Raw genomic sequence first — 27,356 nt, 5'->3', positions numbered from 1 at the left:
AACATCATCCCTGCCAGTAAGGCACTTAACCTACTTAGAGAGACAGGCACATAAATGGAAATGCAGACAACAATGTGGGACATGAAATTATAGAGAAGTATACAGGTATAAAAAGATAAGACACCCAATCCAGCATGGAGCAGGAAGGAAGGAAGAGGAAAGAAAGATATCAAGAAAGACTTCTACAACATAGTGACGCTTGAACAGAATATTAACAAGCCTGGCTTCTCCCTCCATAAATTTCATAGATCATGAATAATGTATTTTTTATTCCTCCTTTAGCCAAGTCCTAAAGGCTGTGAATCCAAGAGATAAGAACTAGAAATAACTGGAAAACATAAGAGGGCATGCTTTTTTTTTTACAAAAATAATGAGGCATCCCCAAACCAGCTGGAGAGGCGACATGGAGCACTGTGTGGCTTTATAGAGGGTTTGAAGACTCTGCGATGTTTGCACATTATCCTAGAAGTGAGGCTTCTCAGGCATCTGATCAAATACGTATTGGGGTATCAGTAAATAAATATAAAATAATAAAAAGGGGCACCTGGGTGGCTCAGTGGGTTGAGCCTCTGCCTTTGGCTCAGGTCATGGTCTCAGGGTCCTGGGATCGAGCCCCACATCGAGCCCCACATTGAGCCCCACATCAGGCTCTCTGCTCAATGGGAGCCTGCTCCCCCCTCTCTCTGCCTGCTGCTCTGCCTACTTCTGGTCTCTCTCTGTCAAATAAATAAGATCTTTAAAAAAAAAAAAATCTTTAAAAAAAAAATAATAAAAATAATACAATACAATATTATATATAATATATATTATATATAGATAATATATCTATATATTATATATAAATATATAATAATAAAAATATTATTAATAAAATTTAAAAATAATAATAAAAATAAATATCTCTGCCGTGAAATGATATGTTTGTTCTTGGTCTTCAGACTCCCCACTACTGAAGGGATCCTGCAATCACTCACACCTACAATAGATATTACATTTAGAATCAGAAAGTGGGCACTAGAAAAAAAAGTCCTCAAGATCATAGTGTAGAATATTTAATTGACAGAGAAGGAATCAGGAGAGAAAGCCTGCTTGCCTGAGGTCATGCAGGTATTTACTGAAATGAAACCAGGATGCGGGTCACAGTCATTTATTCATTTAAAAAAATTAAAAGAGGGACGCCTGGGTGTCTCAGTCTGCCTTCGGCTCAGGTCATGATCCTGGGGTCCCTGCTCAGTGGGGAGTCTGCTTCTCCCTCTGCCCCTCCTCCCACTCATGTTCTCTCTTTCTTAAATAAATAAGATCTATTAAAAAAATTAAATGATATCTAAGCGCCTGGCTCTGTGCAGGTACAGAGTATGAAATTTAGACTCATTGATACATCCCTACTCTCTCCCATCCAACCTCCTGCCACAAATTTCTTATGGTTTCAGTCATAAATACTTCAGATATATCTTCAAAATATACTTTCAAGAAAACATAACCCCCATATTATTTCACTCGAAGTAATTTGCTAAATATCAAATGTCCAGTTAATATTGAAAGTATCTGGTTGCCATTGATGAGTTTTTCTGATTATTCATGAAAATTAGATCCAAATTAGATGAATAGATCTAATTCTAAGTTCTAATAGAACTCCCCAGTCTGGATTTTGCTAATTGCAACCTCAGTGTTCATTTAACATGTACCTCTACCTTCTGATTCTTTAACTTCCACGAGCTAGGATTTAGATCTAGTAGCTTGATAACTTTCAGGTTCAATCTTTTTTATACAAATACTTCCCTGTGGCACTGTGTACTTGCTATCACATGACTGCAGGAGACAGGTATGTCTGGTTGTCTTTCTGTGATGTTCAGATGAATCAGCAGGTGTTGTCAAACTGATCCATCCATTCTAAAATGGCAAGGGCGCTATGTTACATAGAATGTTCAGACAAGGCCTTTCTGAAGCAGTGAATTTTAAGCTGTGACCTAAAGGATGAAAAGGAGCCAGTCGTGCAGAGCAGAGGAAGAGTGTAGCAGTGGAGGCCCTGAGATGAGAAAGAGCTTGACAAATCCCCAGTCGCTCCTTTGAGGATCATTGGAGCTTTTCTTTCTGTTCTCCATTACTCCCAGTAACTCCCCCAATTTCCAAAAGGTGGAGCTAGAGAACCCTCTGCTTAGAGGGTTCAGGAACCCAGTGGAACTTTCAGTACAGGTGGCTATAGATACTTAACTTTGCTCTCCTGAAAAATGCTTAGGACGGGGTGCCTGTGTAGCTCAGTGGATTAAGCCTCTGACTCTGGCTCAGGTCATGATCCCAGGGTCCTGGGATTGAGCCCTGCAATGGGCTCTCTCCTCAGCAGGGAGCCTGCTTCCTCTTCTCTCTCCCTCTCCCTCTGCCTGCCTCTCTGCCTACTTGTGATCACTGTCTGTCAAATAAATGAATAAAATCTTTAAAAACGTGCTTAGGAGCAGGACTATTTTGACTTGGACTCAGAGACCTAGCTGAGAAAACAAGCTGGTCTCTCCCATGACACACACCAACCAGCCTTTTTATTGTGTATGCTAGCGTGGCAGAAACGTGCTTCTTAGGGTAACCCTGGGCACTAGTTAAAGTGGTAAGGATAGATTTTAATCAGTAATATACTATTACAATAGGGAAAGCATCCAGTGCAAATTTAACTCAACCTCTTTGTACAGAGGTGACTAGGCTTTTCAAAGGGCTAATACAGGAATAGGCAGGAGAGTGAGGGGGTCTCAGTAGAGTCTGGCCAGAGATAAATTACAAAAAGCAGGAAGGGGAGGTGGTCCCTGTGAAATGCATCTGGGTTTTCCAACTGACTTGTGAAAATTAGAGTTTTCCTCTCCCACAGAGGCTGGGAGACAGGGGTTCCATCTTCAGGTGCTGGCTGGAACTGACAGTAAAATTTTTTTACAACCTTGAGTTTTCTGAGACAGCAGCACTTTGGGAGGGCCTAGGGTCTTCCTAGAGATGTCGTCTTGAGCTGTTAGAAACCATGGTAGCATTTTCTCAGGTCTTTATAGGCCAAGGTTGGCAGGCCTAGTCAAGAACAGGGTTAAGAGAAACCTATCTAGAGTGTGGTCAAGGACAGACTTTTTGTCAGTTGTCATAAATATCATATGGGATATTGACCTGAAAATGCTTGAAGGAATGCAACACATCAATATCAGTTGACACATTCATTTACATAGCCAAGCATAACCCTTTTCGTATTTCAAAATCCTCATTAAAATTCTTCCTTATAACTGAGTTCCAACTACTAAACATTCTGCCACACAGTGATAATGATATGGAAAACGAAGTCAGAAGAAAAATTATTAAATTTCCTTACTACTTATAGCCCATTGACAAGTCCTTGAAACAAGGAGAGTGACATTCCTTTAGGGACTCAACTGCCTCAATACTGACACTTTGCTAAGGGCAAAATTCAATCTTAGCCCGAGCCCTAGGACCCTGTAGGTGTTCTTTAACATATAAAAATTCCTTTGGAAGCTCCCTTTATCTCTAACCCCTCCCCCCTCCAAGATACAGGTTAGGAATCATCTTCCAAGCATTTGGTCCACTGATACACATCTGAAGGGTCTCGTGACTGAGGGTTTACTAAACAGTAATAAACACCTTTCCTAACAATCGCTAGCCCCCTCAGGGCCTTAGAAACCTTGTTTCCAAAATACCTTGGAGGTTTGTTCTGTCCCTAACCCCCTTTCCAATTTGCAAGTATATAACTGCCCATTCTTCATGACCCAGTACACTTCTTTCTGCCAACGGATCCTTTCTCTGTGTTTTAATAAAACCACCTTTTTGCACCAAAGACATCTCAAGAATTCTTTCTTGGCCCTTGGCTTCGAACACTAACATCTTCTGTACATCAATAACACCTACAATACTATACTAGGTATTTTATATATATCACAGTATTTCCTTCAAATAGAAAGGTTAAATACTTGACCAAGGTCATAGAGCCAGTGCATGGCAGAGGTCAGATCCATACTCAATTCTAGGGATTGTTACCCAGTTCCATTAAACAAGAAACTCCTTTCATCAAAAAAAAAAAAAAAAAAAAAAACAAAAACTCCTTTCATCTTTTAAATCGTTCAATTAAAAAGAAAACCAATTTATTCTTAACACACTGGACATGTTCATTGCTCAAAAGATTTTTTTGTAAGAATCTTATATCCGTGAGCTCTCATTCATTCCAGCAAGATTCTAAATTATTAGAAGGGCAGGGGTCAAGCCGTACACCTTTCAGTTTATCATAATTTCTTCGGCACCACTGTGTATCATAGCATCATATTTAAGCCATTGCACCTGCCCCGAGGGAACTAGGGAACAGGATACAGAATAGTAAATGCTAACTGTGCAGTTCAGGAAAGAGATCAACAGTGAGTCAGGTCAGTTGGGGTAGGTTTCAACGAAGATTAGAAATGAGCTCCAGCTTGAGGATCAGCAAGATACTGACACTGAGAAAGAAACTCAGGGCAATCCAGGGATGAAGGTGAGAAGCCAGAACAGAAGAAGCTTATATATCTTTCAAAAGTAGTGTGGATACTGTCACAGAGCTTGGGTGGGCGACAATTGTCTATCCGCTGACATTACCGTAAAAGGAAGGTATCTTAGAAGTTTAAGTGTCTGAAGTAAAGGCTGCTGGAGGAACCGTAGAGTGATGCACCAGCGGTCCTAGCTCCTCTGGCGCCTCTTAGCGAGACTCTACAGTCCCACTATCTGAGGCCTCCACAACCCAGGCGCAGAAGCGTTAGGCTCTCTATAACGCGTCGTTAAACTCTATGATCCGTCAGCGGGGCGGGACGCTCACCTAACCGCGGCGCAAGCGCGAAGCCCCACTTGCCGCACAAAGACTGCGGGAGGAGGTGTCGGCGCAAGCGCCTTGAGCCTGTCAGAAAATAGGGTCATCATCCCGTCTCCTGGCGCAGGGAGGGCAGAGAGAAGCATGCGCTTAAGAAGGCGCGGGACTTATTTCACGCTGCGGGTGGCGATGACGTAATGACAGAGGAGGAGGTGGTCAAGGAACGGAAGCCGGGAAGGAACCAGGGCGGAAGGGGACCAGGGCCGGGGTTGTGTTCGGAGCCTTGGCGGGGCTGGGGTTCCGATGTGGTCCCCGGAGCGGGAGGCCGAGGCACCGGCCGGGGGAGACCCGGCGGGCCTACTGCCCCCCGAGTGGGAGGAGGATGAGGAACGCATGTCTTTCCTGTTCTCTGCCTTCAAAAGGAGTCGCGAGGTGAACAGCACCGACTGGGACAGCAAGATGGGCTTCTGGGCTCCGTTGGTGCTGAGCCACAGCCGCCGCCAGGGGGTGGTGCGCCTGCGTCTGCGGGACTTGCAGGAGGCCTTTCAGCGCAAGGGCAGTGTCCCGCTGGGGCTGGCCACGGTGCTGCAGGACCTGCTACGGTGAGGGCGGGCCCGAGCCAGGGGGCGGGGGTGGCTCCCTGAGGGTACCGCGCCCAGCCCGGGGTCTGGAGCGTAGGGGTGGATCTGTTTGTTCGGTACGCACGGGAGGACTAGAAAGGAGGCTGGATTAGGGGTGTGGAGGGAGAGGGAGACGGGGCAGCGGGCAAATTGGGGGCCACGATTGTCCGATGAGATTAGATTCAGACGGTAAGAGGAGAAACCCGTCTGGCAGAGGTGACAACGACTTGTCTGGCTGGGAATCCCGTTGTGTAGTTATTTCGTAGGGGCTTCCAAATTTGAATTACCCCGGTACAGAAGGTGTGTGAGACAGATTTATTGAACTAAGGAAGGTCAGGACTAATGAGAGGGCAATTGCGGGGATGAGGCCTGTGGGGATCTTGCCGGCAGCCCCCCCGGCACAGGTCATGTGTCTAGCCTGTCTTGGCTTGTCCTTGGCACAGGCTGGTTGAAGCAGAGGACACGAAGCAGGCTGAGGGCTTTACTGGGTACCTCGGTGCTCTGAGAAGGGTCTGTAGGTGTCCCCTGTGCGACCGGTGCAGGGGTTTTGGAGGTGCTGCGGCAGCAGCATGGATATCTGTCTACTAGATGTACCGCACTTAACAGTATGCAGATACTTTGCATACACCATCATCTGACCTCCTCAGCAGTCCTGAGGGCGAGATGATAGAATTATCCTCAACAGACGGAAGAGGGGACTGAGACTGAGATCAAGCGACTTACTTGAGGTCACTCAGCTAGTGAGAGCTAATGCCAGGCCTGGACCCCCTAGTCTCCTGATTCTAGATCATTTGCAGATCACATTTGTACCTACACTGAGAGCAGCCTAGCTAGCATAGTACCTGCTTCAGTGAATGAAGAAAGTCAACTTTAATATGTTCCTTTGAGGGGTCTCCCTTCTCCCCGTACCTTTCCATTGGCTGACACTGATGGGACAAGCCATTTCTGAAATTTACTTTGTCTGAGAAAGTGAACTGTGCCGAGTTGAGGGCCAAATGGTCTGCACTCAAATCCTGGCTCTGCCACTCGCTAAAATTATGTGCCCCTCTTTTTTTTTTTTTTTTTTTGCTTTAATTTCTTTTAATGTATAACAGTTACGCCTGAGTTACAGAGGAAGCACTTAAAAGCAGGTAGTTAAAGCAAATGCCAGTTTCTCTTTCTAGTCTACTATTCCATATAGCTGAATAAATTATGGTGCGATTATATTTAAACACACACCCTTGTGCCCACAAGCCCACGCACACACCCCACTCACACTCTCACGCATACACACTCACTTACACATGGAGGGGTACTCCGGCCGCCATCTTGACACGCTCAGCGACAACTGTGTATTGAATGCTTTTTCTGTCAACTCTAATATGGCCAATCCCCCACCTGGGAAATATCTACATAGCACTCTAGATCATTCCTTTTTCCTAATAATTGCAACTTGGTTGCTTCTGTATGTGCCCCTCTTTAAGCTTCAGCTTGACCAAGTATAAAATGATGATGATAATTGTCGTTAGATTTATCGTGAGGATTTGAAACATATTCCTTACGTAGCCCTTAGCATAGTGATTGGTCGATGGTAAGCATTCATTAAATGTAGCTACTTATTACCAGTACCATAAAGTGCTTATGTCCTGTCTCCACCTTAGCTTAGAAATAACAGAAAACCTTTTCTCTGACCATCTTTGTATATTTCCTTAGGTCTTGCCTTGACAGTAATTGACATTATGGTTATTTTCATTTTATCATATGGAGCTTCATTTGTACAAGGAAGTCCCAAGGTAGGCTCTGTAGCCTTAGTGGAGAGCTTGCATTTTGGAGCCAAGTTATATTGGCCTCTCTCACCCCTGTCCTCCAATTTTCTCATTGACCAAAACGCTAGCAACAATGTCCATCTCACAGAGTTGTGAGGTTTTCAGCTGGAGCATAAACAGTGCTGCTCATGGTTGCTGGCACAGAGTAGGTACTTAAGAAATGGTGTTTATGATGATGGTGATGATCAAATTTGTCTCTTAATGGGAGGGTTCGGACTGGAATGGGACATTACATTAAGCCTACTCTATGCCCTTTTCTTTCTTTGCCTGCAGTCGAGGGGAGCTGCAGCGGGAGTCAGACTTCATGGCCAGTGTAGACAGCAGCTGGATCTCCTGGGGGGTTGGAGTCTTCCTGCTGAAGCCCCTCAAGTGGACTCTCTCCAACATGCTAGGCGATAATAAAGTTCCTGCCGAGGAGGTGCTTGTAGCCATGGAGCTGCTTAAGGTGGGTGCTCGGAAGGGAGAGGTCCCGATGGCATCCGCAGTGATGACAGGATCCTCCACATTCCTGTGTGTATCCTTAGAGAAACAACATCTTTTTTTACATGGTGATGGAGTTGATAATGGAGTTTATCTGACCTTTTGTATGGAGTTGTTAGTTGGATTGTACATTTCAAAGGCGATGGCTGTCCAGGAACTACCTGTAACATACAGTTGATTACTTTCTGTATTTGTAGATATTAGTGATAAGCTAAAGGTTAGAAAATTCTTTGCCTTCTGTAGTTTACTTGTTAAGCATTTCTCAAGATTTCTGAAGACCTTGTGACTTTAGCTAGGCCTTCTCTTAAATCAGTAGACCAGGTTCAGAGTTCCTCCTCTGTGACTGTAACCCTCTCCCCTTCCAGCGTATTGATGGTCTTAGTTCCACTGAAGAGGCCACCAGGCCTTTGGTCCCTTCATGCTGTCCTGTCAGTCAGCTTCCTCCTGGCCTGCCATCCCTAGCCAGCCTAGAGCATGCACCCAGCTGCTTTACTGCTCTCTTGGGCCACCCGAGACACCCAGCACAGCCACTGCTGTAGACCAGCCCCACTGTCTGCCATCCCTGCTAGAGAAAATCACCCTGTCACCAAGACTGGGGTCCCTTTCATGGGGCCCAGCTCTAGGAGGACCCTCATAGCCATTCCTCAGCCCAGCTTCTTGTCCTTTCCCAGTCCCCTCACACTTGTCTTCCATATGCCATCCCCATGACTCTGCTGACATTTCGTTGAGAAGGTAGAATCTCCTAAGTCAAGCCTTCGGTTTTCTGTCCTTCTGCATCCAGTTTGAGCCTTCATTTCTCCCCAGGCTCAGAGGATGAAGGGTCCGTATTCTCTTCCACATGGGCTCTTGAGTCTGTGTCTACCCGGCTCTCCCCTCATTCCATCAGTCCCTCTTGATATACATTCCTTCTCCCTCGCTTGGTGCTCTCCTTCCTCAGCCTCTAAACCCTCCCGAGTTTTTCCCATCACAAAATGACTCCATTGTGGGGCCTGGCCACTGTCTCGTTAGTGCTCTGTTTCTCTCCTTCTTGACCAAGATTTGTTGTCACCACTTCCTGACCTTCCCAGTGTGCTTTAAACCAGTGCACACCCACTTCAACCCCACCACTCCACCAGAACTGCTCTGTGTGTGTGCATGTTTACAGACTGACTGAACACAAGGTAGCAGAAGTACAGCGTAGACAGTACTTATTTTTTGAAACTCACAGACTAAACCCAACCTCAGGACCTTTGCATAGCCCCAGAGGCTTCCACACAGCTGGAGCCAGCTCAGCATCTTTATCCCTTGTCCCCACAGAAGCTCCAGTTTCTCTTCACCTTGACAGACACCCCACCCTCTCTAAACTCAGACTGAGGTGGAGGTCTCCAAAATCTACCCCCTCTCCCTGTCCCTCACGATTTGACTGAGCAGTGTGCGTCTGTTTCAAGGGAAGGGCTCTTTCTTTCCCTTTACCCACATGACTTTCCTCCCACCCAGCGCCCTGACCTCCAGGACATAACCAGAACCCGCAGAAACTACAGGATAGTTTGTGTGGCTGTGGGCTAAGCTCCATTCCTCTTTGCAGTCTATTACCACAAGGTTTTCCAACCTGGAACAAAGGGAGGTAGACTCATTTGTCCCCGCAGATGTGGTTTTGGATTCGTAGGCTTTTGAGAGCAAAAGCAGAGATGGGGGAGGAAGTGGAATTAATAACATAGATCTTCCAAGAACCAACAGTAATTTTTAACTGCTGTGTAGTTTACTCTTATTTAAGTAGAAAAATAAATCTCGCTCTACAGCAGCATGGTACCATTAAACCTATACCCAGTTTACATCACGAAACAGAGTGCTTAACACTTGAGCTCATTCCGTGACATCTGCTTTCAAATATATGGTGACTTTGCTCTTTTCTCCTGAGAGGGAACCTTGTTTCCCTGTATGACACTGAAGAGTCTTCTCTTGATATTGTTATAAAATAAAGCCTACTTCTGAGGTTAAGCGATTTTCCCAAGTCCATACACAGAAAGCCAGTAACTTTATTTGAAAAAATGCAGAAAAGTAAAAATTGCCTGTAAGGTTAGCTATTTAAAATAATTATACAAAGAAACAAACATTTCCTTTCTGTTCATGCCATTTTCATTTCTTTAGGCACGTTCCTTTCTGTTTGTGTGCGCACACACATGCGTGCTCGGGTGTTCCTATATTTTCTTATTGACCTTGTCCCCCACCATTGTATTTTTTCTGTTTTATTTTATCTTATTTTTATATATATTTATATGCTTTATGCAGGTAAAATATATATTTTTATATTTTTATTTTATCTATTTTAGTTAGCATTTAATCCTTCCTAAAAATATTATTTACTTGTTTACTTATTTATAATCTGTCTCTCCTACCAGAACGGAGAAGTTCCATTGGCGCTGGGACTCTGCAAACAGCACCTGCTTCATAATAGAGAGTCAATAAACATTTGTTGAATAAATACACGAATGTACACATACATACGAAAATATGCATGCACACATGCATTTTTTCCAGAAACAGAATCTTATTTTACTTATTGATCTGCAACCTGCCTTTTTTTCTTTACACTTCAGTATGTTATGAGTGTCTCTCCAAACCCCTACATAACATTCTTTCAGATAGCTGCATGATAATCTATTGATACGCCACAATTTAACCAGTAGTAACCACACAGTTGGACACTGAAGTCATTCCAATTTCTGTTACAAAAAAACAAAAAAATACTTCTTTGATAGCTTTGTGTATACATCTGTATACTTCTATTTTTATTTTTATGGAGTTGATTTCTAGAAATGCGTATGTACAGAAATTGCCAAATTACTTTTCAGAAGTTTGTACTAATTCACACATTAACGTATTCAGTCTCCCCACATCCTTGCCAGCACTGGATAACATGAGTCTTTTAAATTTTGCCAGTATGATGAACAAAAATGATGCTTCCTATTTGGGGTTTGAGCGACTTTTCCCGTCTGCCGGCCATTTACAAATCCCCTTTTGTGTGTTGCCTATTTATATTTTTTTGCTTATTTTTATATTGGATTATTTGTCCTTTATATTTAGGAGGGGTATTTTTGCATATTAGGGATAGACAGATAGAATATATTTAGTGTTAGGGATGTAAATATTGTTTTCTGGTCTCTCTTTTGCTTTTCATTTTTATTTATGATGTCTTTTACCATATAAAAGTTTACGTTTCTATGGTCAGGTCTCTAAAAATTTTCCTTTATGGCTCCTGAATTTCTGGTCTTGCTTACAAAGGCATCCTCCACAAGGTTAATTAGATTTTTAAAATATTTCCTCAGGAGTGTCTGGGTGGTTCAACTGGTTAAGCATCAGACTCTTGTTTTCAGCTCAGGTTGGGATCTCAGAGTCAGGAAAGCAAGCCCTGCACTGGGCTCTGTGCTCAGCGGGGAGTCTGCTTAAGATTCTCTCTTTCCCTCTGCCCCTCCCCCCACCCTGTCTGTCTTTCTCTTTCTCTCAAATAAATAAATAAAATCTTTTAAAAAAATGTTAAAAAATATTTTCCTGGGTGCCTGGGTGGCCCAGTAGGTTAAGCATCTGCCTTCGGATCAGGTCATGATCCCAGATCCTGGGATCTAGCCTCACATTAGGCTCCCTGCTCAGTGAGGATTCTGCTTCTCCCTCTCCCTCTGCCCCAGCACTACCCCTCGCCGGGCTTGTGCGCTTGTGCTCGCTCGCTCTCTCTCTCTCTCTTTCAATCTCAAAAATAAATAAATAAATAATCTTTAAAAAAAAAAAAAAACAAAACATTTTCTCAATTTAAATTCTAGTAATTTGAGGGTGGCTGTGTGATGGACACTGGGGCGGGTATGTGCTATGGTGAGTGCTGTGAATTGTGTAAGACTGATGATTCACAGACCTGTACCCCCTGAAACAAATAATACACTATATGTTAATAAAAAAATAAATTAAAAAATAAATTTCAGTAATTTGGCATTTGTTTCTGTATATATGGTAAGGAAAACTGATTTTCTTCCAAACTGATAGTCAGTTGTCTTAACATCTTTTTTTTTTTTTTTAATTTATTTTTTGGGGTGCCTCAGTGTCTCAGGTGTTGGGCATCTGCCTTTGGCTCAGGTCATGATCCCAGGGTCCTGGGATCAAGCCCCGCATCAGGCTCCCTACTCAGTAAAAAAGATTTATTTTTTATTTGAGAGAGCCCGCACAAGCAGCGGGACAGACAGAGGGAGAGAAACTCAAGCAGCCTCCTTGCTGAGCGCAGAGCCTGACATGGTACTTGTCTCACAACCCTGAGATCATCATCTGAGCAGAAATCCAGAGTCGCACACTCAACCAGCTGAGCCTTCCAGCTGCCCCAACATCATTTACTGTTGCTTGCCATTCATCTGTTGGCCTGGACACCACACTGTTCCCACTACAGAAGCTTTATAATAAGTGTTATTATCCGACAAGGCAGGTAAATCACATGAAAAATGGAGTCTCTGTCTTATTACAATCTTCCATTGCCTTTGACACCGTTGCCCCCTCATTTGTTAAAATTTTCCATTTCTTTGATTTTGTTGTCATTACACTGAGGATTCTCCTTGGTTCTCCCTAAGTGTTGCTCTGGGTTTCTTTTATGAGTTCCTTCGTCTCTTAAACCTGAGTCTTCTTCAGCTTATTACTTTTCTCTGAGTTTCCTTGGGTAACTCGTTTGCACTTGGGAATTGAATTACCTTCTGTGTGCTTGAGGAGTTTCAGAGTTATATATCCTGTCCTGGTGTCTCCTTTGAGCTTCAGGTTTGTGTATCTAGTCATCTGCTGGATGTATTTTCTTGGATATACTTCAGGCATCCCAAACAACGTGTCCAAAATGGGATGTTTTATCTTTCCTATAGATACACTCTTCTGGGGCGCCTGGGTGGCTCAGTGGTTTAAGCCTCTGCCTTCGGCTCAGGTCATGATCTCAGGGTCCTGGGACTGAGCCCCACATCAGGCTCTCTGCTCAGGGGGAAGCCTCCTTCCCTCTCTCTCTCTGCCTGCCTCTCTGCCTACTTGTGATCTCTCTCTGTCAAATAAATAAAATCTTAAAAAAAAAAAAAAAGAAGAAGAAGAATACGCTCTTCCTTCTGTGTTCTTGCTGTTAATTAAAACCATCATATCCACCTGGTCACTCAAGCCAGCGCTGAAGCCTCATCCTGGACTCTTCTGTCTCCTTCCACCCCATGCCCAGTTACTGAGGACTGCCTGTTTTATCTTCTGAATTTTCTCCTTGAACCTATCCCTTCTCTGTCCCCGTCACCACTGCCCTGTTCAGGCCCTCCCACTCTCTGGCATAAATGGTCGCCCTGCCTCGAAGCCTTGCTCCTACAATCCATCTTTCCCGCTTGCCAGCTAGATTCTGTTAATCCAGCCTTGTCATTTCGCTTCCAGGACTGTCCACCATCTGTTGAGCAAGGATAGCAAAGAAGAGACTACAGCTTGTGTAAGAGAGAAGGACTTCTGTTCTCTCTCCCCTTCCTGTCCACATCCGTAAACACCATATTGACTCATACTCTACGCCATTGCTCATGACCTTCCCCTTCCTAAGATACCCTTCCCACCCACTTCACCTAGGAACTTACCCTTTGGAATTCTTCTCAACAACCATTTGCCCCCCTCAAGCAATCTCTGAACTCCTAGGTGTTCCTTCCTTAGATTTTCATAGCACTCTGTTCTTACCTCAGTAAGTATTTCTTATTTGCAGAAGTCTGAGAGAGTGCTTTCCATGTAAGAGGAACACGGTGGCATTGTTTCTTGAAACTTCTATTTCTTAGGCTCCCCACACAAACCCTGTCCCACCTCATTGTCACAGCCTTCTCTCCTGAGACTTCTTAGAGACTCAGTAATGCTCTTGTTTGCCGTATTGCCAGTTGGCTTAAGAATGGGAAGACCAGCATTGGAAGGGAATATGGATGTCATCTCTCCCCCTTCTTCAGTCTGTGAGAGGGATGCTGAGGACCGGTGAGACTGACTGGTCCTGGGCTCCACAGGCAGAGCTGAAAAGCAGGCCTCAGCTATCGGTCATGGCCGTGCCACCACACCACCTTGGGCTCCTCCTCCTTCCCCTGGGCTGGGAGACCCACACGGATAGGCGAGCACGGAGCCAGCTCTTGATACACATACCATGTCCTTTCTTTCATCTGTATATACCAGACTTCCCTCCGAGGTTTAAAAAAACTCAAGTTCTTTTTCCTTTCCAAAGCTGCTACTAAAGGGGAGACAAGGCCAGCGCCCCCTGCTCTGGTCTTGCATGATCCTGGTTGGGAACATGGGGCCAGGGCTTCCGGGGCTCCCAGGGCAGCGGCCAGGCTTGTAAGCACGTTTGCCTCCCCCTGCAGGAGAAGGCCGAGGACGTGTACCGTCTGTATCAGAACTCCCCCCTCTCCTCCCACCCCGTGGTGGCCTTGTCAGAGCTGAGCACCCTCTGTGCGGGCTCCTGTCCAGACGAGAGGACCTTCTACCTAGTGTTGCTGCAGCTGCAGAAAGAGAAGAGAGTCACAGTTCTCGAGCAGAATGGGGAAAAGGTACGGAAATCCAGCTGTTCGTTCAGCGACTCAGTAACGGCTTATCGAGCACCTACTGCATGCGCCCGCCGCCCTTCCTGCTGGGGGGGATTTCTGAGTGTTTGCAGTAGGGGCCCCAGTAATTTGTCCCTGTCCTTCAGATTGTGAAGTTTGCCCGAGGGCCACATGCCAAGGTCTCTCCAGTCAACGATGTAGATGTCGGGGTGTACCAGCTGATGCAGAGTGAACAGCTGCTCTCGCGCAAGGTGGAGTCCTTGTCCCAGGAAGCAGAGAGGTAACTACCCTGGAGCTCGGCAGCCCCAGCCCCCTACCCGGCAAAGCACTGGTGTCCGTGGGCTCGTCTCAAAAAAAAAAAAAAAAAAAATGGGGCAGGGGGGTGCCTTGGTGGTTCAGTGGGTTAAGTCTCTGCCTTCAGCTCGGGTCATGATCCCAGGGTCCTGGGATCGAGCCTCACATTGGGCTCTCTGCTCAGCAGGGAGCCTCCTTCCTTCTCTCTCTCTCTCTCTCTGCCTGCCTCTCTGCCTACTTGTCATCTCTGTCTATCAAATAAATAAATAAACTCTGAAAAAAGAAAAAGAAAAAAAGAAAGAAAAGTTATTTTACTAATAGCAAAGTCCTCGCTGCTCAATGCAGCGGTCGTGCAAAAACACGGACTATCACAAAGGAGAAAAAAAGGAATTTTAATTCTTCCCCCAACAAGATTACGTCTGTTGGCATTAATGTTTCTACTCCTCCGTGCCAGGATCTTTTTAACAGTGTCTGTTGAGCGGGGTCTTGTCTTAGGTTCTTAGGAATACTTTGGAATACCGTAGTGAACGAGGCGAGTGTCCGCCTTCCAGGCTCTTTCTGAGGGATCCCTGCTCTTCCCCTCAGATGGGGAAGGCACCCCTGCTAAAGGCACACGACCCTTCTCCAAACCGTAGGCTGTATGGACACTTGAATGAAAATGCTTGGTCCTCCTTAACAGTGAGAGAGACCCAGCAGGGCGGGAAAGCCAGGGACTACATCCAAGGCCACTGTTGGTGGTCAGAACTGATTCCTTGTCTGCCGGCTGCCGAAATGGGACTGTGCTGTTAAGGTGCCTTGTTGGAGGGGCACCTGTGTGGCTCAGTGGGTTAAGCCACTGCCTTCCGCTCAGGTCATGATCTCAGGGTCCTGGGATCGAGCCCCACATTGGGTTCTCCACTCAGCGGGGAGCCTGCATCCTCCTCTCTCTCAGCCTGCCTCTCTACTTGTGATCTCTCTCTCTCTCTCTCTGTCAAATAAAAAAATAAAACCTTTATTTTTAAAAAAAAAGGTGCCTTGTTGGCACGTTCTCCTTCCCTGGCGGCTGAAACCGCTTATCCTCGGTCGGTTTGGCTTTCTCGCATGCATATATGTTCCATTTTATATCTCAGCTTGCTGCGGGAGTTTGCCAGCGGGCTCTTGGGTGTCGTTTTTCTGGCCATTGGATGGAATTGATTTGATTTTCAGATTTGAAAGTACCTTCATTAAGTGGGACTCTCGGGGACTATTCAGGACACTACCACCCTCATCCTGCGCCACAGTCATCTTGATCTGTCCCCTGTGTTTGGTAGGTGTAAAGAAGAAGCCCGCCGGGCATGCAGAGCAGGAAAGAAGCAGCTGGTGAGTTTCCGCTCTTCCCCTCTAGTTATGTACCTGTGCCTGCGTCCGGCAATGGGTAGTGTGCCCCAGCGGTTCAGAGACGAGCTTGGGCCATGACGGGAAGCATCTGCAAGTGGTCCAGGCACCACAGCTTGCTTTACAAATGAGGGAGAAGGAGGAGGCCTGAGATGGTCTTACCATCAGAGAAAGCCTTGCTTCCTCTGGCCCTCTGGCCTTCCTGACCAAGTCTCCATGCCCCTCCCCCTGCCCCCACCAGGCTCTGAGGTCTCTCAAGGCCAAGCAGCGGACAGAGAAGCGCATCGAGGCCCTGCATGCTAAGCTGGACACTGTTCAAGGCATCCTGGACCGGATCTACGCCTCCCAGACAGATCAGATGGTAACCACTGCCCCCTAGTTCCAGGATCTGGGTGGTCTCTCCAGCAAACACGCCTCATTCCCTCCACTGTGGCTGTGTTGTTTGGAGGAGGCCTGGGTGTTTTCACGGTAGGGCTGGGAGTTTGCTTCTCCTTTTGGGAACTTTTGGCCTCGGTGAACATGGGCTGAATCAAGGGCGGGTGGTTAAAAAAAACCCCAAAGTCATCATTCGGAGATGAAACGATATTGGTACGTATTTTGCCCAGTGTTCTTTATTTGCACTGATAACTTCGTTTCCTCTTTAGGTTTTCAATGCCTATCAGGCTGGGGTAGGAGCACTAAAACTCTCCATGAAGGATGTCACAGTGGAGAAGGCAGAGAGCCTTGTGGATCAGATCCAAGAGGTACAGGAAGGGGCCAGGGAGGAACAGCTACAGAAGGAAGTTAGTGAGGGCAGATGTGACTTTGCTGTGCTTCCTCTTTTCCCAAACTGGACTCCTTCCCTTGTGCACTTGAGGGCAGCATTACTTCGTAACCCTGAACCTTGAACCCAAACAACCGAGACCCCCAGAAGTGCCGCTCCGCCTTCAAGGCCTTGTGCTTTTCTGTTCCAGCTGTGTGACACCCAGGATGAAGTTTCTCAGACTCTGGCTGGTGGGGTGACCAATGGCTTAGGTGAGTTGACAGGGCAGTTCTTTTCTTCCTTCCTTTCTAAGAGGCCTTCGCTTCCTTGTGCTGTGATGGCTTGGGTCATAGATCTGCTTTTCCTGGTGCAGGCAGGACTCTCTCTGGGGTTCAGCCCCAGCAGTAGTTAGAAGGAACTGTCCTGGGGCACCTGGGTGGCTCAGTGGGTTAAAGCCTCTGCCTTCAGCTTAGGTCATGATCCCAGGGTCCTGGGATCAAGCCCCGCGTCGGGCTCTCTGCTCCTCAGAGAGCCTGCTTCCTCCTCTCTCTCTGCCTGCCTCTCTGCCTAGTTATGATTTCTCTCATAAGAGAGAAAAAAAAAAAAAAGAAGGAACTGTCTTCTCCTCTTGGTAGACTATACCATTAACCTCTCTGGGCTACAGCGATCTTGCCTCACTAGACTTCCTACTGTAGGATCCTCCTTTATGGGCAAGGGGAAGCAGGGTCAGTTCTGTGGTGTTAGCAAATATATGACCTCGATGGATGTGTCCTCTGCCTCCCGACTCATATGATTTTTCGGACCTGCAATGAGGCCCGGACATCTTTTGTAAAGCTGAGCTGAGTGATGCCATCCCCAATCCTTGACTCATGAACACATTTGCTCCCTGGACTTTGTATGTCCTCATGCCATCTTTTTTTTCCAGATTTTGACAGTGAGGAACTGGAGAAGGAATTGGACATCCTTCTTCAGGATACCACCAAAGAACCTTTGGATCTGCCTGAAAACCTCCCTGAGACATTTTATACCAACAGTGTGCCTAACCCTAGGATCTCGGACGCTGAACTTGAAGCTGAACTTGAGAAACTGTCCTTATCAGAGGGAGGTATGGAGCTGTACTCCCAGGGTTGCCGGTGGGCGTGGTCCCTCTGGTTGACAGTAACCAGGCACCGGGCTGGTGAGTCCCAGCCCTGGTACTCAGTCTGTCAGGGTGCCGAACCCCAAGGGGTTTGTGGAAGGGAGGGAGTTGCGGACTCATTATTTATGTGAAGACTCGACCCCTTAAACACTGGGATGCTTTCACCCTAAAGGTCTGCCTGGTGTAGAACTCAGTCATTTCTTCTCCTTACAGGTTTGGTCCCAAGCAGTAAATCTCCAAAAAGGCAATTGGAACCGACTCTCTAAAGCCATTCTAGGACCCTCAAGTGAAGGACCCTTGTGTAAAAGAGAGACCAGGCTTGTGTGTGTGTACATAGTTATTTAAATGAGAAACTCTCAGAATTTCTTGGGAAGAGGAGGAAGGAGAACTGCTTCGATGTATCTGGATGCCACCACTCACTACAGGACAGATGTAATTTCTGGAAGTGTGCTCACAAGGCGTGCTCCCAGCTGGTGTCATGGACCTGCCTTCTCATCTTTCTAGTGCCACAATTTATACAGTTCTGTGTTTGACCTGTCGTCTCTCATAGCCTGCAGTCCTTGCCTTTGGCTCAGTTAGGTTTGTCTTTACCCGCCAGCTTTGTTCCAGCCCATGAAGGCGAAAGAGTTGCAGCTTTGCCAAATCAAAACCAGTCCCTTCGCCCCACCCCCACTGTCACCCCCCCGCCCCCCCACCCAGGACTTTATTCTTTAAGGTCAGGTAAATGACTTGTTCTGGTCCTACTCTGTTCCCACTGGTAATGAGAGGAAGGAGAATCAAACAGCTGCCACTTGATGGAGGAACATACAGTGTGAAAGGGTGTTCTGTGGGGCCGCTGGCCAGATTCTCCAGGTGTTCAGAAAAAGAGGTCACCCCTGAGTGTCAGAGTCACGACACCTAGCAAGGGGGCTTGTGTAGTTGGGGGCATGCTGCTGTCTTTTCCGTCTTATGCAGAAGATCTGCGGACTGGAGAGTTATTCTTAGTCTTTTGAACTTGACGGGGAGAAGCCCAGGCGACTATAGGGCCCCGGGTGTCCAAACTCCATATTTTTTTTAACGAGGCACAATCTCTGCCTTGCCCCCATCACAGAATAACTTAACATACAACTTAAATATGTGTATCAGAACAAGCCACACAACCACACACCTCCCCTTCTTGAGCCTGGCACAGAACAGCAGGTTCTGGGTTTGAACTTCAGAAGCATTTCGCTTTGGAGCCCATTGCTCAGGGCAGGGGATCTGAGCCAGGATGTGCAATAGAAGCAGAAGATGTGGCCTTCCGCCACGTCTGCTGTGTCCTTCCCCGGTCCTGCGCCATACCTGTCCTGCCTCCTCACGGTGCTGTCTTCCTGCTTCCTTTGATGGACTGGGGAGAATGGTACTGGGGGGAGGGGTGGCAGACAGGAGGGTCTGAATGTTCTGGCAACAGGGAGAAGAAAGGAGGACAGCCGCACTGCCACTCTGCTGCCACAGTAACAAGTATTTCTGCCTGGAGCCCTTTGCCCTGGCCCTCTTCCATGAGGTGCCACAGAGCCCAGGGAAAGAATTTGCTCCAGGCAAGGAGCATGAATTACTGTTAAATTTCTCTCCTACTTGACCTTGGTAAACTGAAATGTTGGGGGTGAAGAGAAACAATCACTATTTTTTCTTTTTTATCTGATAAATAATTAAAAGAAAAAATTCGAGTGCCGGTCCTGGTCTCTTCTCAGGTTATATAAAGTTTCTTGTGCCTTCTGCCCCCTGCCACCCACACCCGCAGCAGAGACACATTCCAGGTCTTTGGCTTGAAGGCTGCAGGAGAAGGAAGGAGCTGCAGAGTGTGAGGGCTGAGATGGGCAGTGCTGACTGCTTGCTCTCATACCACACGGTTCCTTTTCTCGGTGAGGAGGCATTCTTTGAAGGGCCTGGTTCCAGGAGGGTGCCATCGTCTTGATCATTTTCCATGGCCTGTTCTCTTTCAATGGCCCCATTCCTCTACCTGTGTGATGATACCATTTTCTAGTCTGGCGCAGTGTTTGCCACAGCTGGTGGGGAGGCTGAGTGCAGAGCTAGGTCGACCACAGCACTGGGTTTGCAGCTCTAGGGGAGTCACCGAGCCCAGAGCAGAAACAGCTTGGACAGAGAACCCCGTGAAACAGGCCAAGTGCTCTAAGGGAGGTGTGTTGCAGGGACCCCTGGTCAAGCTGGATGACCTGGACGTTGTGGTCTCATGTTAAACTCTTTCTTGCACTGGCCAGAGCTGCTGAGAAGTCCTTGTTAAAATGTTTTAGCCTGGGACCTCGCTGTGCTGTAAGAAACGAGATGTTGTCTGGGGTGGCTCAGAGAGAACAAGGAAGCCGCTGGCTGGTGGTGGCTGCATTCTGCACATGATCCCCAGGAGGGCCTGAGTCCTGTGTCAGGATGCTCCTCTGGAAGGAATGGACTTGGTTTATTAAGGGAACTGGTGAATTTTCTTGTGTGTGGAGCAATACTGGGCCCAGAAGCATCAGGCTCGAATATTGCCCTATTGAAGGCGGAGGACCCCCAGCATACAGCTGAAGACCTAAGTAAGTTCCCAGAATAAATACTTCAAGTTGGTCAGCTCGGGGAGGGCTTCACGGAGGAGATACCATCCAAGCTTTCACTTTTCTTGAGTATTTTCTTGGGTGTTCAGAATCTTGTAAAGCAATCTAAGTGTTAAAATATCTATGCATCATTCTGCTAAGAACAAGTAGGGAGAGAAAATACAAACTAGGGAGTGACAGGTCCTGGCTAAGAGAAACCTAGCTCCCGCTCTTGCCTCAGCCGCTAACGAGTTGTGTGGCTCTGGGCCCGCAAGCCTCTCATTTCTCATCAGCAAAGCAAACAAGACAGACAAGAGGACTCCTGAGGTTCTGACTGTCTTAGTCTCCCCACAGATGGTCTACTTTCTCGTGAACACCTGCTGCCTTGTGATGAGACAGGAAACGTGGCTAGAGGGTCTGCAGTCACTGCCTGCCGGGCGACAGTGTGGCAGCACGCAGAGAGCAGGTGTGGGAAGGTGGGAGGAAGGGGGGTGGGCAGCCGGGAGCTGGGTGGGCTCTCCAGTCAGATACCTATTGTGGGAGGGGTGTCTTGTCACTGCCTGAAGGGCTGAGAGTCCAAGGCTGAGCAGCTAACCCTGTCCCCTTCCCCACCCCCACCCCCAAAAAGGTCACGATATTCTGGTCCAACTTGCTGGAAATGTCATCAAAGCAATTGCAAGGAGAAAGAAGAAAGTTGTAAGAAAGATGAGGCAACTGGGAAAGTCCTGACTCACAGGGAATCCAACCAAAGCTTTGCTCTTGGGGTTTGTGGGTGAGTTTGACAACCTCCTTTCCTTTTGAGGGATTTTGTTTTCCCCGCCAATGTCTCATTCCTACCACCGAATCTCATTTTTATTCAAGCTGCAGCCCCTCTGGGGAAAGTGTGGTTCACATCCACCTGCTGCACAGAAACAACACGTCGTCACAGACACCTCAGACAGGAGAGTTAGAGGAGCCTCGGCAAACTGAGCAAAGCCTTCGTTTTCCAGCTGAGGACACTGAAGCATAGATGACCTGCCCAAGGTCACAGAGCTGGCAAGGGGAAGTTAGGATGTTGACTTCCAACTCCACACTCTCTGTTAGAACAGGCTACTCTTGAAGCAGACTTTCAAAAACGATCTAACTCCCAGAGCACTTCCTGTGGTTGGTGGGTGGTGTGTGCTAGCGCTGTGACACGGCAGACAGGCTTCCCCCAATTCTCAGTGCTACAATGACACAGACTTCTGTGGATCCAAAATCCCCTCCCAAGAGACACCAGCTGGCCAGAGGCCAATTCTTAGTGAACTCGAGGATGATCTTGGCATTGCTCCTTTGCTGATATTACCCATGAAGGTAACTCTTTTGACTTGCATTTTGGAACAAAGCCCATCAACTATATCAAAAACAAGTCCAAGCTGTGGGCTGCACAGCCCTTTCGAAAGGAGCCAGACTCCGAATCCTTGCAAGATAACCAATGGTGTGATTAGATGACTTGGTATCCCCAAAAGCACATCGTGAGCTGCAGTGTGGATGGAACCTTAGCTAATAGATTTCTATCCCTGCGAACAGTATAATGCATGCAGGCTGGCCCCATGGCTTATCATGTAACAAGGTAGCCTAGAAACTTCCTTATGCATGTGGGAAGAGTAAAATTTAGATATTCAAAAAATAACACACTGAAGTCCTTAACCCAGGAAAGTTAAAAATTAATCAACAGATTCACATGGTATGCCCAGTTTGTGTGAGCTAACAAATCAGTGGAGGGAAGGAAGGAAGTTTTAGATAGGTTCCCTGCCCTGCAAGTACTTCAAGATGAATACCGTAGTTCAGATTGTATAACAACATACCACAGACCAGATGGCTAAGAAACCACAAAAATTATCTTGCAGTTATGGAAGCTGGAATACCGAAATCAGAGTGCCTGCAGGGTCTGGTTCTAGTGAGGGCCTTCTTTTAGCTGCCGATAGCCACCTCCTTAGATCCTCACTTGGTGGAAAGAGGGCAAGTGAGCTGTCTGGTGTCTCTTTTTATAAGGGCACTAATCCCATTCATGACTGCTCTGCCCTTATGACCTGATTACCTGTTAAAGGCCCCACCTCGCAGTACCAGTACACTGGGGGTTAGGATTCCAACTTATGAATTTGGGGAAGGACACAAATGTTTAGTCTATAACAAAGAGTAATTCCACGATATTAGCATAATGAAGGGTGATTAGTACAGCACTAAGCACCTGCAAAGCAGGGGTGGGGTGGGTTAGGAACAGAATGTCCAATCTCAGACTCGAGCTCCTATTTTAACACAACAACAGTAACAAAAAGCAATCGCTAACATTTATTGTGTACTTACTGTCTTCCAGACACTGCATGTTACAGACTGGGCTCTCCAGAAGCAGATCCGGAGACAGAGTTTGGGGTATCAGGGCTCCCCACCTGTGAAGCGAAAAGGGAAGAAGAAGACTTGGGAGAGGAAGAAGTCAATCCACGATTCAGGCCCCCAAAAGCCTTGGCCGCTTTGGCAAGAAATTCTAGAATGAGTTTGCCCATTACTATCTATGTCAGGCAGAACTGGCCGTGCCTTTATCCATTACCTTTTTCCTCAGTTATCAGAGTCCCCTGGAAAAGGGGGTGACCTCAGGCTGGGGCGGCTTTCTGCAGCTGGGGCAGCCCCTGAAGGAGCCAAAAGCAGACCAGCTGGTGGCTGACCACACTCCCTGCGGCTGGGCAGCAAATCCTTGAAGGGAGGCCAGGGCAGGGCATCTCCACGGTTACCATGTGGCGCTAAACCCTTTGAATGTACTTAATCTTCCAATGAGACAGGAACTATCATTTCACAAATGAGTTAATGAAGGCTTGGAAATGGTAAATAATTTGTTCAAGGTTAGCAGTGGATGATTGTGATATTGTGATTGATAAGAAGGCAAATACATAGTCTTCATCCAGTTTTTGGCAGAGATCCTAAAACCCTTGAAATTTCCCAAGTGATAAGAGTAGTAAAGGAATGTTGATAATCTTAACTGGCCCCTTTCAACCACACCCAACTTGATGTTAATGAGATGACTTTTGGAAAACATCTAAGAATGGGGTCTGGATGCCGGAGGAACCGTGTGATTAGAGGGTTGAAACTTTCAGTCCCCACCGCCCCTCCCCCAAACCTCTAGAGAAGGGAGCTGACCTGAAGACGGAGTGTGATCACCAAGGGCCAATGCTTTAATTAATCATGCCTAAGTAATGAAGCCTCCACAAAAGCCCAAAAGGATAGGGTTCAGAGAGCTTGCAGGTTAGGGAGCCAGAATGCTTCCACGTGTCACCAGTCTGGGCCTTAAACACCACAAGGCTAAAAGCTCCTTTGTTCAGGATCTTACCCTATGAATCTCATCTGACTGTTGATTTGTGTCCTTTACTATCCATTGGAAAAACCCATAATGTAGTGAGTAAAAGGGTTTCCTGGGTTCTGTGAGCTACCGTAGGAAATTAATCAAATCCAAGATGGATATCATAGAAACCTCGGATTTAGAAGCACAGGGAACAACCTGGATTTGTGACTGTGACTGAAGCAGGGTGGCAGTTGGGGGAGGTCAACTCTTGCTGGACTGAGGAATCTGATTTTGCCTCCAGGTAGCTACAGTCAGAACTGAGTTGAATTGTATGACACCCAGCTGGTGGCCAAGAATTGCTTGATGGTGTGAGGAACCTTCTCCCAAATCCTGCACGGTGGAAATTGGGTGTAGAGCTCCTTTTAACATTTTATTTTTATTTTATTTATTTGACAGAGAGAAATCACACTAGGCAGAGGGAGAGGAGGAAGCGGACTCCCTGCGGAGCAGAGAGCCCGATGTGGGGCTCGATCCCAGGACGCTGGGACCATGATCCCAGGACGCTGGGACCATGACCTGAGCCGAAGGCAGAGGCCTTAACCCACTGAGCCACCCAGGCGCCCCATGTAGAGCTCCTTTTAATGATCAAAAGAGGTTTCAGCTAGTGAATCCAATTTTTGCATTTCTCTTTTACTTTTCCTCTCTTCGTCTGTTCTTATCCCAACTAGGGTAAAAGTTGGCTCTCACCCTGGTCATCCTACCCATTTATGAAACTCAAACACATAGTCTTGATTCTTCAGCTTTCATAGGAGTAAGTCCCTTTGATTATGACAGCCCTGGAAGAGAAACTTCCAGAAACCAGAACTGAATTTGCTTTTGTTTTCTATTTACCATAAGCACCCGCCAGAGCTTGGGGGTGTGTGAGGGGGGAGCAGGGTGGGGGAAGGTACTTTTTAAGATGCACCCAAATCGAAGCTGTCTTTACCAGTTTCCAGGATTGGAAGCAAGGGGCAGGCATCATCCGGCCACTGATGCGAAGAGGACAGCAGCTGCGGGGAGAGTCCTCCTTGCTCTCACTCTCTGCTACTAACACAGCAGACCGCACTGGCGGCAGACCCCGCATGTGCCTCCGTCACCTCACAACTACCACTGTAGCAACAGTACATTTCTTCTGGTCCTTCCGAGTCCAGCGAGGGGCTGCCGAGGGAAAAGGAGACCCTTCTAGAAGCAAAGGCTCCATACACGCACTTCAGAGATCTCATGGAAAGTCGAACTGCGGGCTCCAGAAGTCTCCGTAGCACCAGAGGCTCGGAGGGGGCGGTACTCCGGGGCGGGGCTCGGGGGGCGGGGCTCGGAGGGGGCGGGGCGCGAGCTTGCAGAGCGCGGCTGGGCGCGTCTCTGGCCCTTTGAGAGAACCGGTTCAAGACCTTGCTGGCGCTTTTTCTGGGACCGTCTCGGCCCAGGCAGGGAGCGGAGCCCGGGGCTCTGGGAACAAAGGGTCGGCGCCCCGGGGGAAGAAGGTGAGAGGGACCACCGCGTTCCAGGGAAGCCGGCGGGTGGACGCCGGGCTGCAGGGCTTCCGAGCCAGGGGCGCGGGGTGTCGGGCGCGGAGAGCCGTCGGGCGGTAAAGTCCGGGAAGAACGCCGAGTCCGCTCGCGTAGGGGATCTCTGGGCCCACTGGCTTGGTCCCTGCCTCTGTGCTTCCCAGATAACGCTTTCCTTTCCAGCGGGTTTCTTGCGTCCAGATTCTTCGTGTCTTCACGTCCGTCCACTCGGACAGACGCTGGCCCTAGTCACTGTGGCCTATCGCCCTCTTCCGACGCTGGGAGGAACCCGGGAGCCACTGACCGAAACCTCCCCGCTCCTTTCACAAGATAAAATATGAGACCTCCAATCTTTGCACTATGCAGCGACCCGTCCCCTCTTCCAGTAGCGGGACCCTGCCCCGGGCAACTCTTGGGTGCAGGGAGAAAGACTGCCACAGGAAGCCAGGGGGTATTTGACTGATTCTGGGTAGGAGGCTGGTGCGTCTGTCGTCTGTCGGGGCCTCACTACTTGACCCTTGCCCTCATCTCAGGCCTGTTCCAGAGCCTCTAGAAGTCCCAGCAATTAGTTTTTAGGCGGGCGACAGAAGTCCCGGGTCCAGCAGAGGGCAGGGTTGAGGCAGGGAGGTGAGGAGGGCACTTGTGGGTCCTCACTGCTTGCATTTTGCTGATAAGTATTCCTTATGTGTCCTGCCACCCTGAACTTTAGTCACTTGCGTTCCAAGATCACCATTGTTCTCATATTCTTTCTGGTCATCTTGGACCATCTGGTGCCTTGGCTGGCAAAGCCTTGGGAAGTGGCAGCCCGGGCAGCTGGCTACTAGCCCTTTGGGGACTTACGTGACATCTGGGTGGCCTTTGACATCCCGTGTTTCACTGCCTCCATCTTGCACCTGTGCCTCTTTTGCCTGAAGCACTCTCTGGCCATGTCTGGGGCCTCCTACCTCCCGCAACACGAGACCTGCCCAGGGCTTCTCTAGTGACCATTGGTTAGCCTGGCTGTTGTCAGTTCTCGTCTCCCTCATCCCTGTCCAGCTGCACTCTGGCCTCAGCAGATGGGGCTGGTGGCCCAGGGTGCAGCCTTGCCCATCTGTACAGAGCCCCCTCAGTATATTCAAAGATGCAGCCTCAGCCACACCTCTGTGGGGGCCGCCACGCAAGATGTCACAAGGTGAGCCATGGAACTAGCACGCGGAGTTTGGGAGGCTGGAAGCTGAGGAGTTGAGTCTCACGTTATTGTCACCTCTGCGGTGTCAGGGGTACCCTGTGGGATCTATAGGGCATTTTGGTATCATGTTCCTCAGCTCTGAATCCCAAGATCCTCTCTGGGTTTTCTCTTTCATCGCTGTAACTAGTCCTCATGGCATCAAGGCAGTCCTCATCCCAAAGTCTTGCCGGACAAGGCATGTAGTTCTTGATCAAAATATCTTTTCTAATTCCTCAAATCCTTGAAGGGAATCGAAGTCATAGATGCCACAGAGAAAGCATATGCTTTATATGCAAATATGCTTTGGAGATATACAGGGTCAGTGACTGAAGACAGAGGAAGTGGACAGGAGAACTTGGAGGGGAGGGTCTAGGTGTGTAAGGTGATAGGGTGGAGAAGTGGGTGAATTGATAACATAGATAGAAAGCATTATCATTTGGCCAGGAGCTGGCTCTGCCTCACAGCCTCTTTGCGGCTGGGGTGTAGTCTGCAAGCCGAGTTTCCCACCACTGGTGGTGGTGATAGAGTTGGTATTGGGGAAGGGTGGTAGTGATGGTGAGGATACTATTGGTAGTGATTGGTGGTAGTTACTGTAGTATTGGTGGTGACTGGTGATGGTGGTAGTGATGGTGATGGTGGTCGTTGTAGTGGGGATGGTGATGATGGTGGTAATGATGATAGTTGGAGTCGTGGCGGAGGTGGTGGTGATGGTGGTGGCCATGACGAAGATGGCGGTGGTGATGGCGGAAGGATGATTGGGTGGATACAGGGGTAGAACCACCAAAAAGTAGGGGAGAGTCAGAACTTTAGAGTGAATCAGTGTCATAGTCCATAGTTCCAAGTTGGGGAGTCAGTTTACTGAGGTCATCCTGTGCATGGGGGACCAAGAACAAACCAGGAACCCAGTGCCATGACTCATACTTGTATTGGGGACATCTGGACTAAAGGCAGCTCCAAAGCCCTGAGGTCTGTCCCTGCCAGTGGGCATGGTTGCCACGCAACTGCTGGCA

General features: G+C 47.8%; 1 protein-coding gene and 1 long non-coding RNA gene across 2 annotated transcripts; one reads left to right on the top strand and one right to left on the bottom strand.

Annotated features, from left to right (window-relative positions):
• The first annotated feature begins 4,901 nt into the window (after positions 1-4,901).
• CHMP7 (charged multivesicular body protein 7) lies at positions 4,902-19,450 on the top strand. The gene is made up of 10 exons (XM_045998239.1): positions 4,902-5,406; positions 7,503-7,674; positions 14,054-14,239; positions 14,380-14,513; positions 15,817-15,865; positions 16,122-16,241; positions 16,525-16,623; positions 16,834-16,894; positions 17,548-17,727; positions 17,974-19,450. The coding sequence occupies exons 1-10, from the start codon at positions 5,108-5,110 to the stop codon at positions 18,024-18,026; spliced, it is 1,353 nt and encodes a 450-aa protein (XP_045854195.1). The 5' UTR covers positions 4,902-5,107; the 3' UTR covers positions 18,027-19,450.
• LOC123937417 lies at positions 7,727-22,974 on the bottom strand. The gene is made up of 3 exons (XR_006817480.1): positions 22,870-22,974; positions 22,629-22,711; positions 7,727-7,870 (listed from the first exon to the last, which is right to left on the bottom strand). It is a non-coding gene; the product is annotated as an uncharacterized LOC123937417 (long non-coding RNA).
• Between the last annotated feature and the right edge of the window lie 4,382 nt (positions 22,975-27,356).

This window comes from Meles meles, chromosome 2, assembly GCF_922984935.1.
Source record: "Meles meles chromosome 2, mMelMel3.1 paternal haplotype, whole genome shotgun sequence".
NCBI classification, from domain to species: Eukaryota; Metazoa; Chordata; class Mammalia; order Carnivora; family Mustelidae; genus Meles; species Meles meles.
The sequence above is the reverse complement of the archived record's forward strand: the minus strand, read 5'-3'. Positions and strand labels throughout refer to the sequence as shown.

Coding starts and splice junctions, on each gene's coding strand:
- CHMP7 (XM_045998239.1), top strand. CDS start 5,108: ATGTGGTCCCCGGAGCGGGAGGCCGAGGCACCGGCCGGGGGAGACCCG. Junction 16,242..16,524: donor CCTCCCAGACAGATCAGATG/GTAACCACTGCC, acceptor TTTCCTCTTTAG/GTTTTCAATGCCTATCAGGC. Junction 16,624..16,833: donor TTGTGGATCAGATCCAAGAG/GTACAGGAAGGG, acceptor TTTCTGTTCCAG/CTGTGTGACACCCAGGATGA.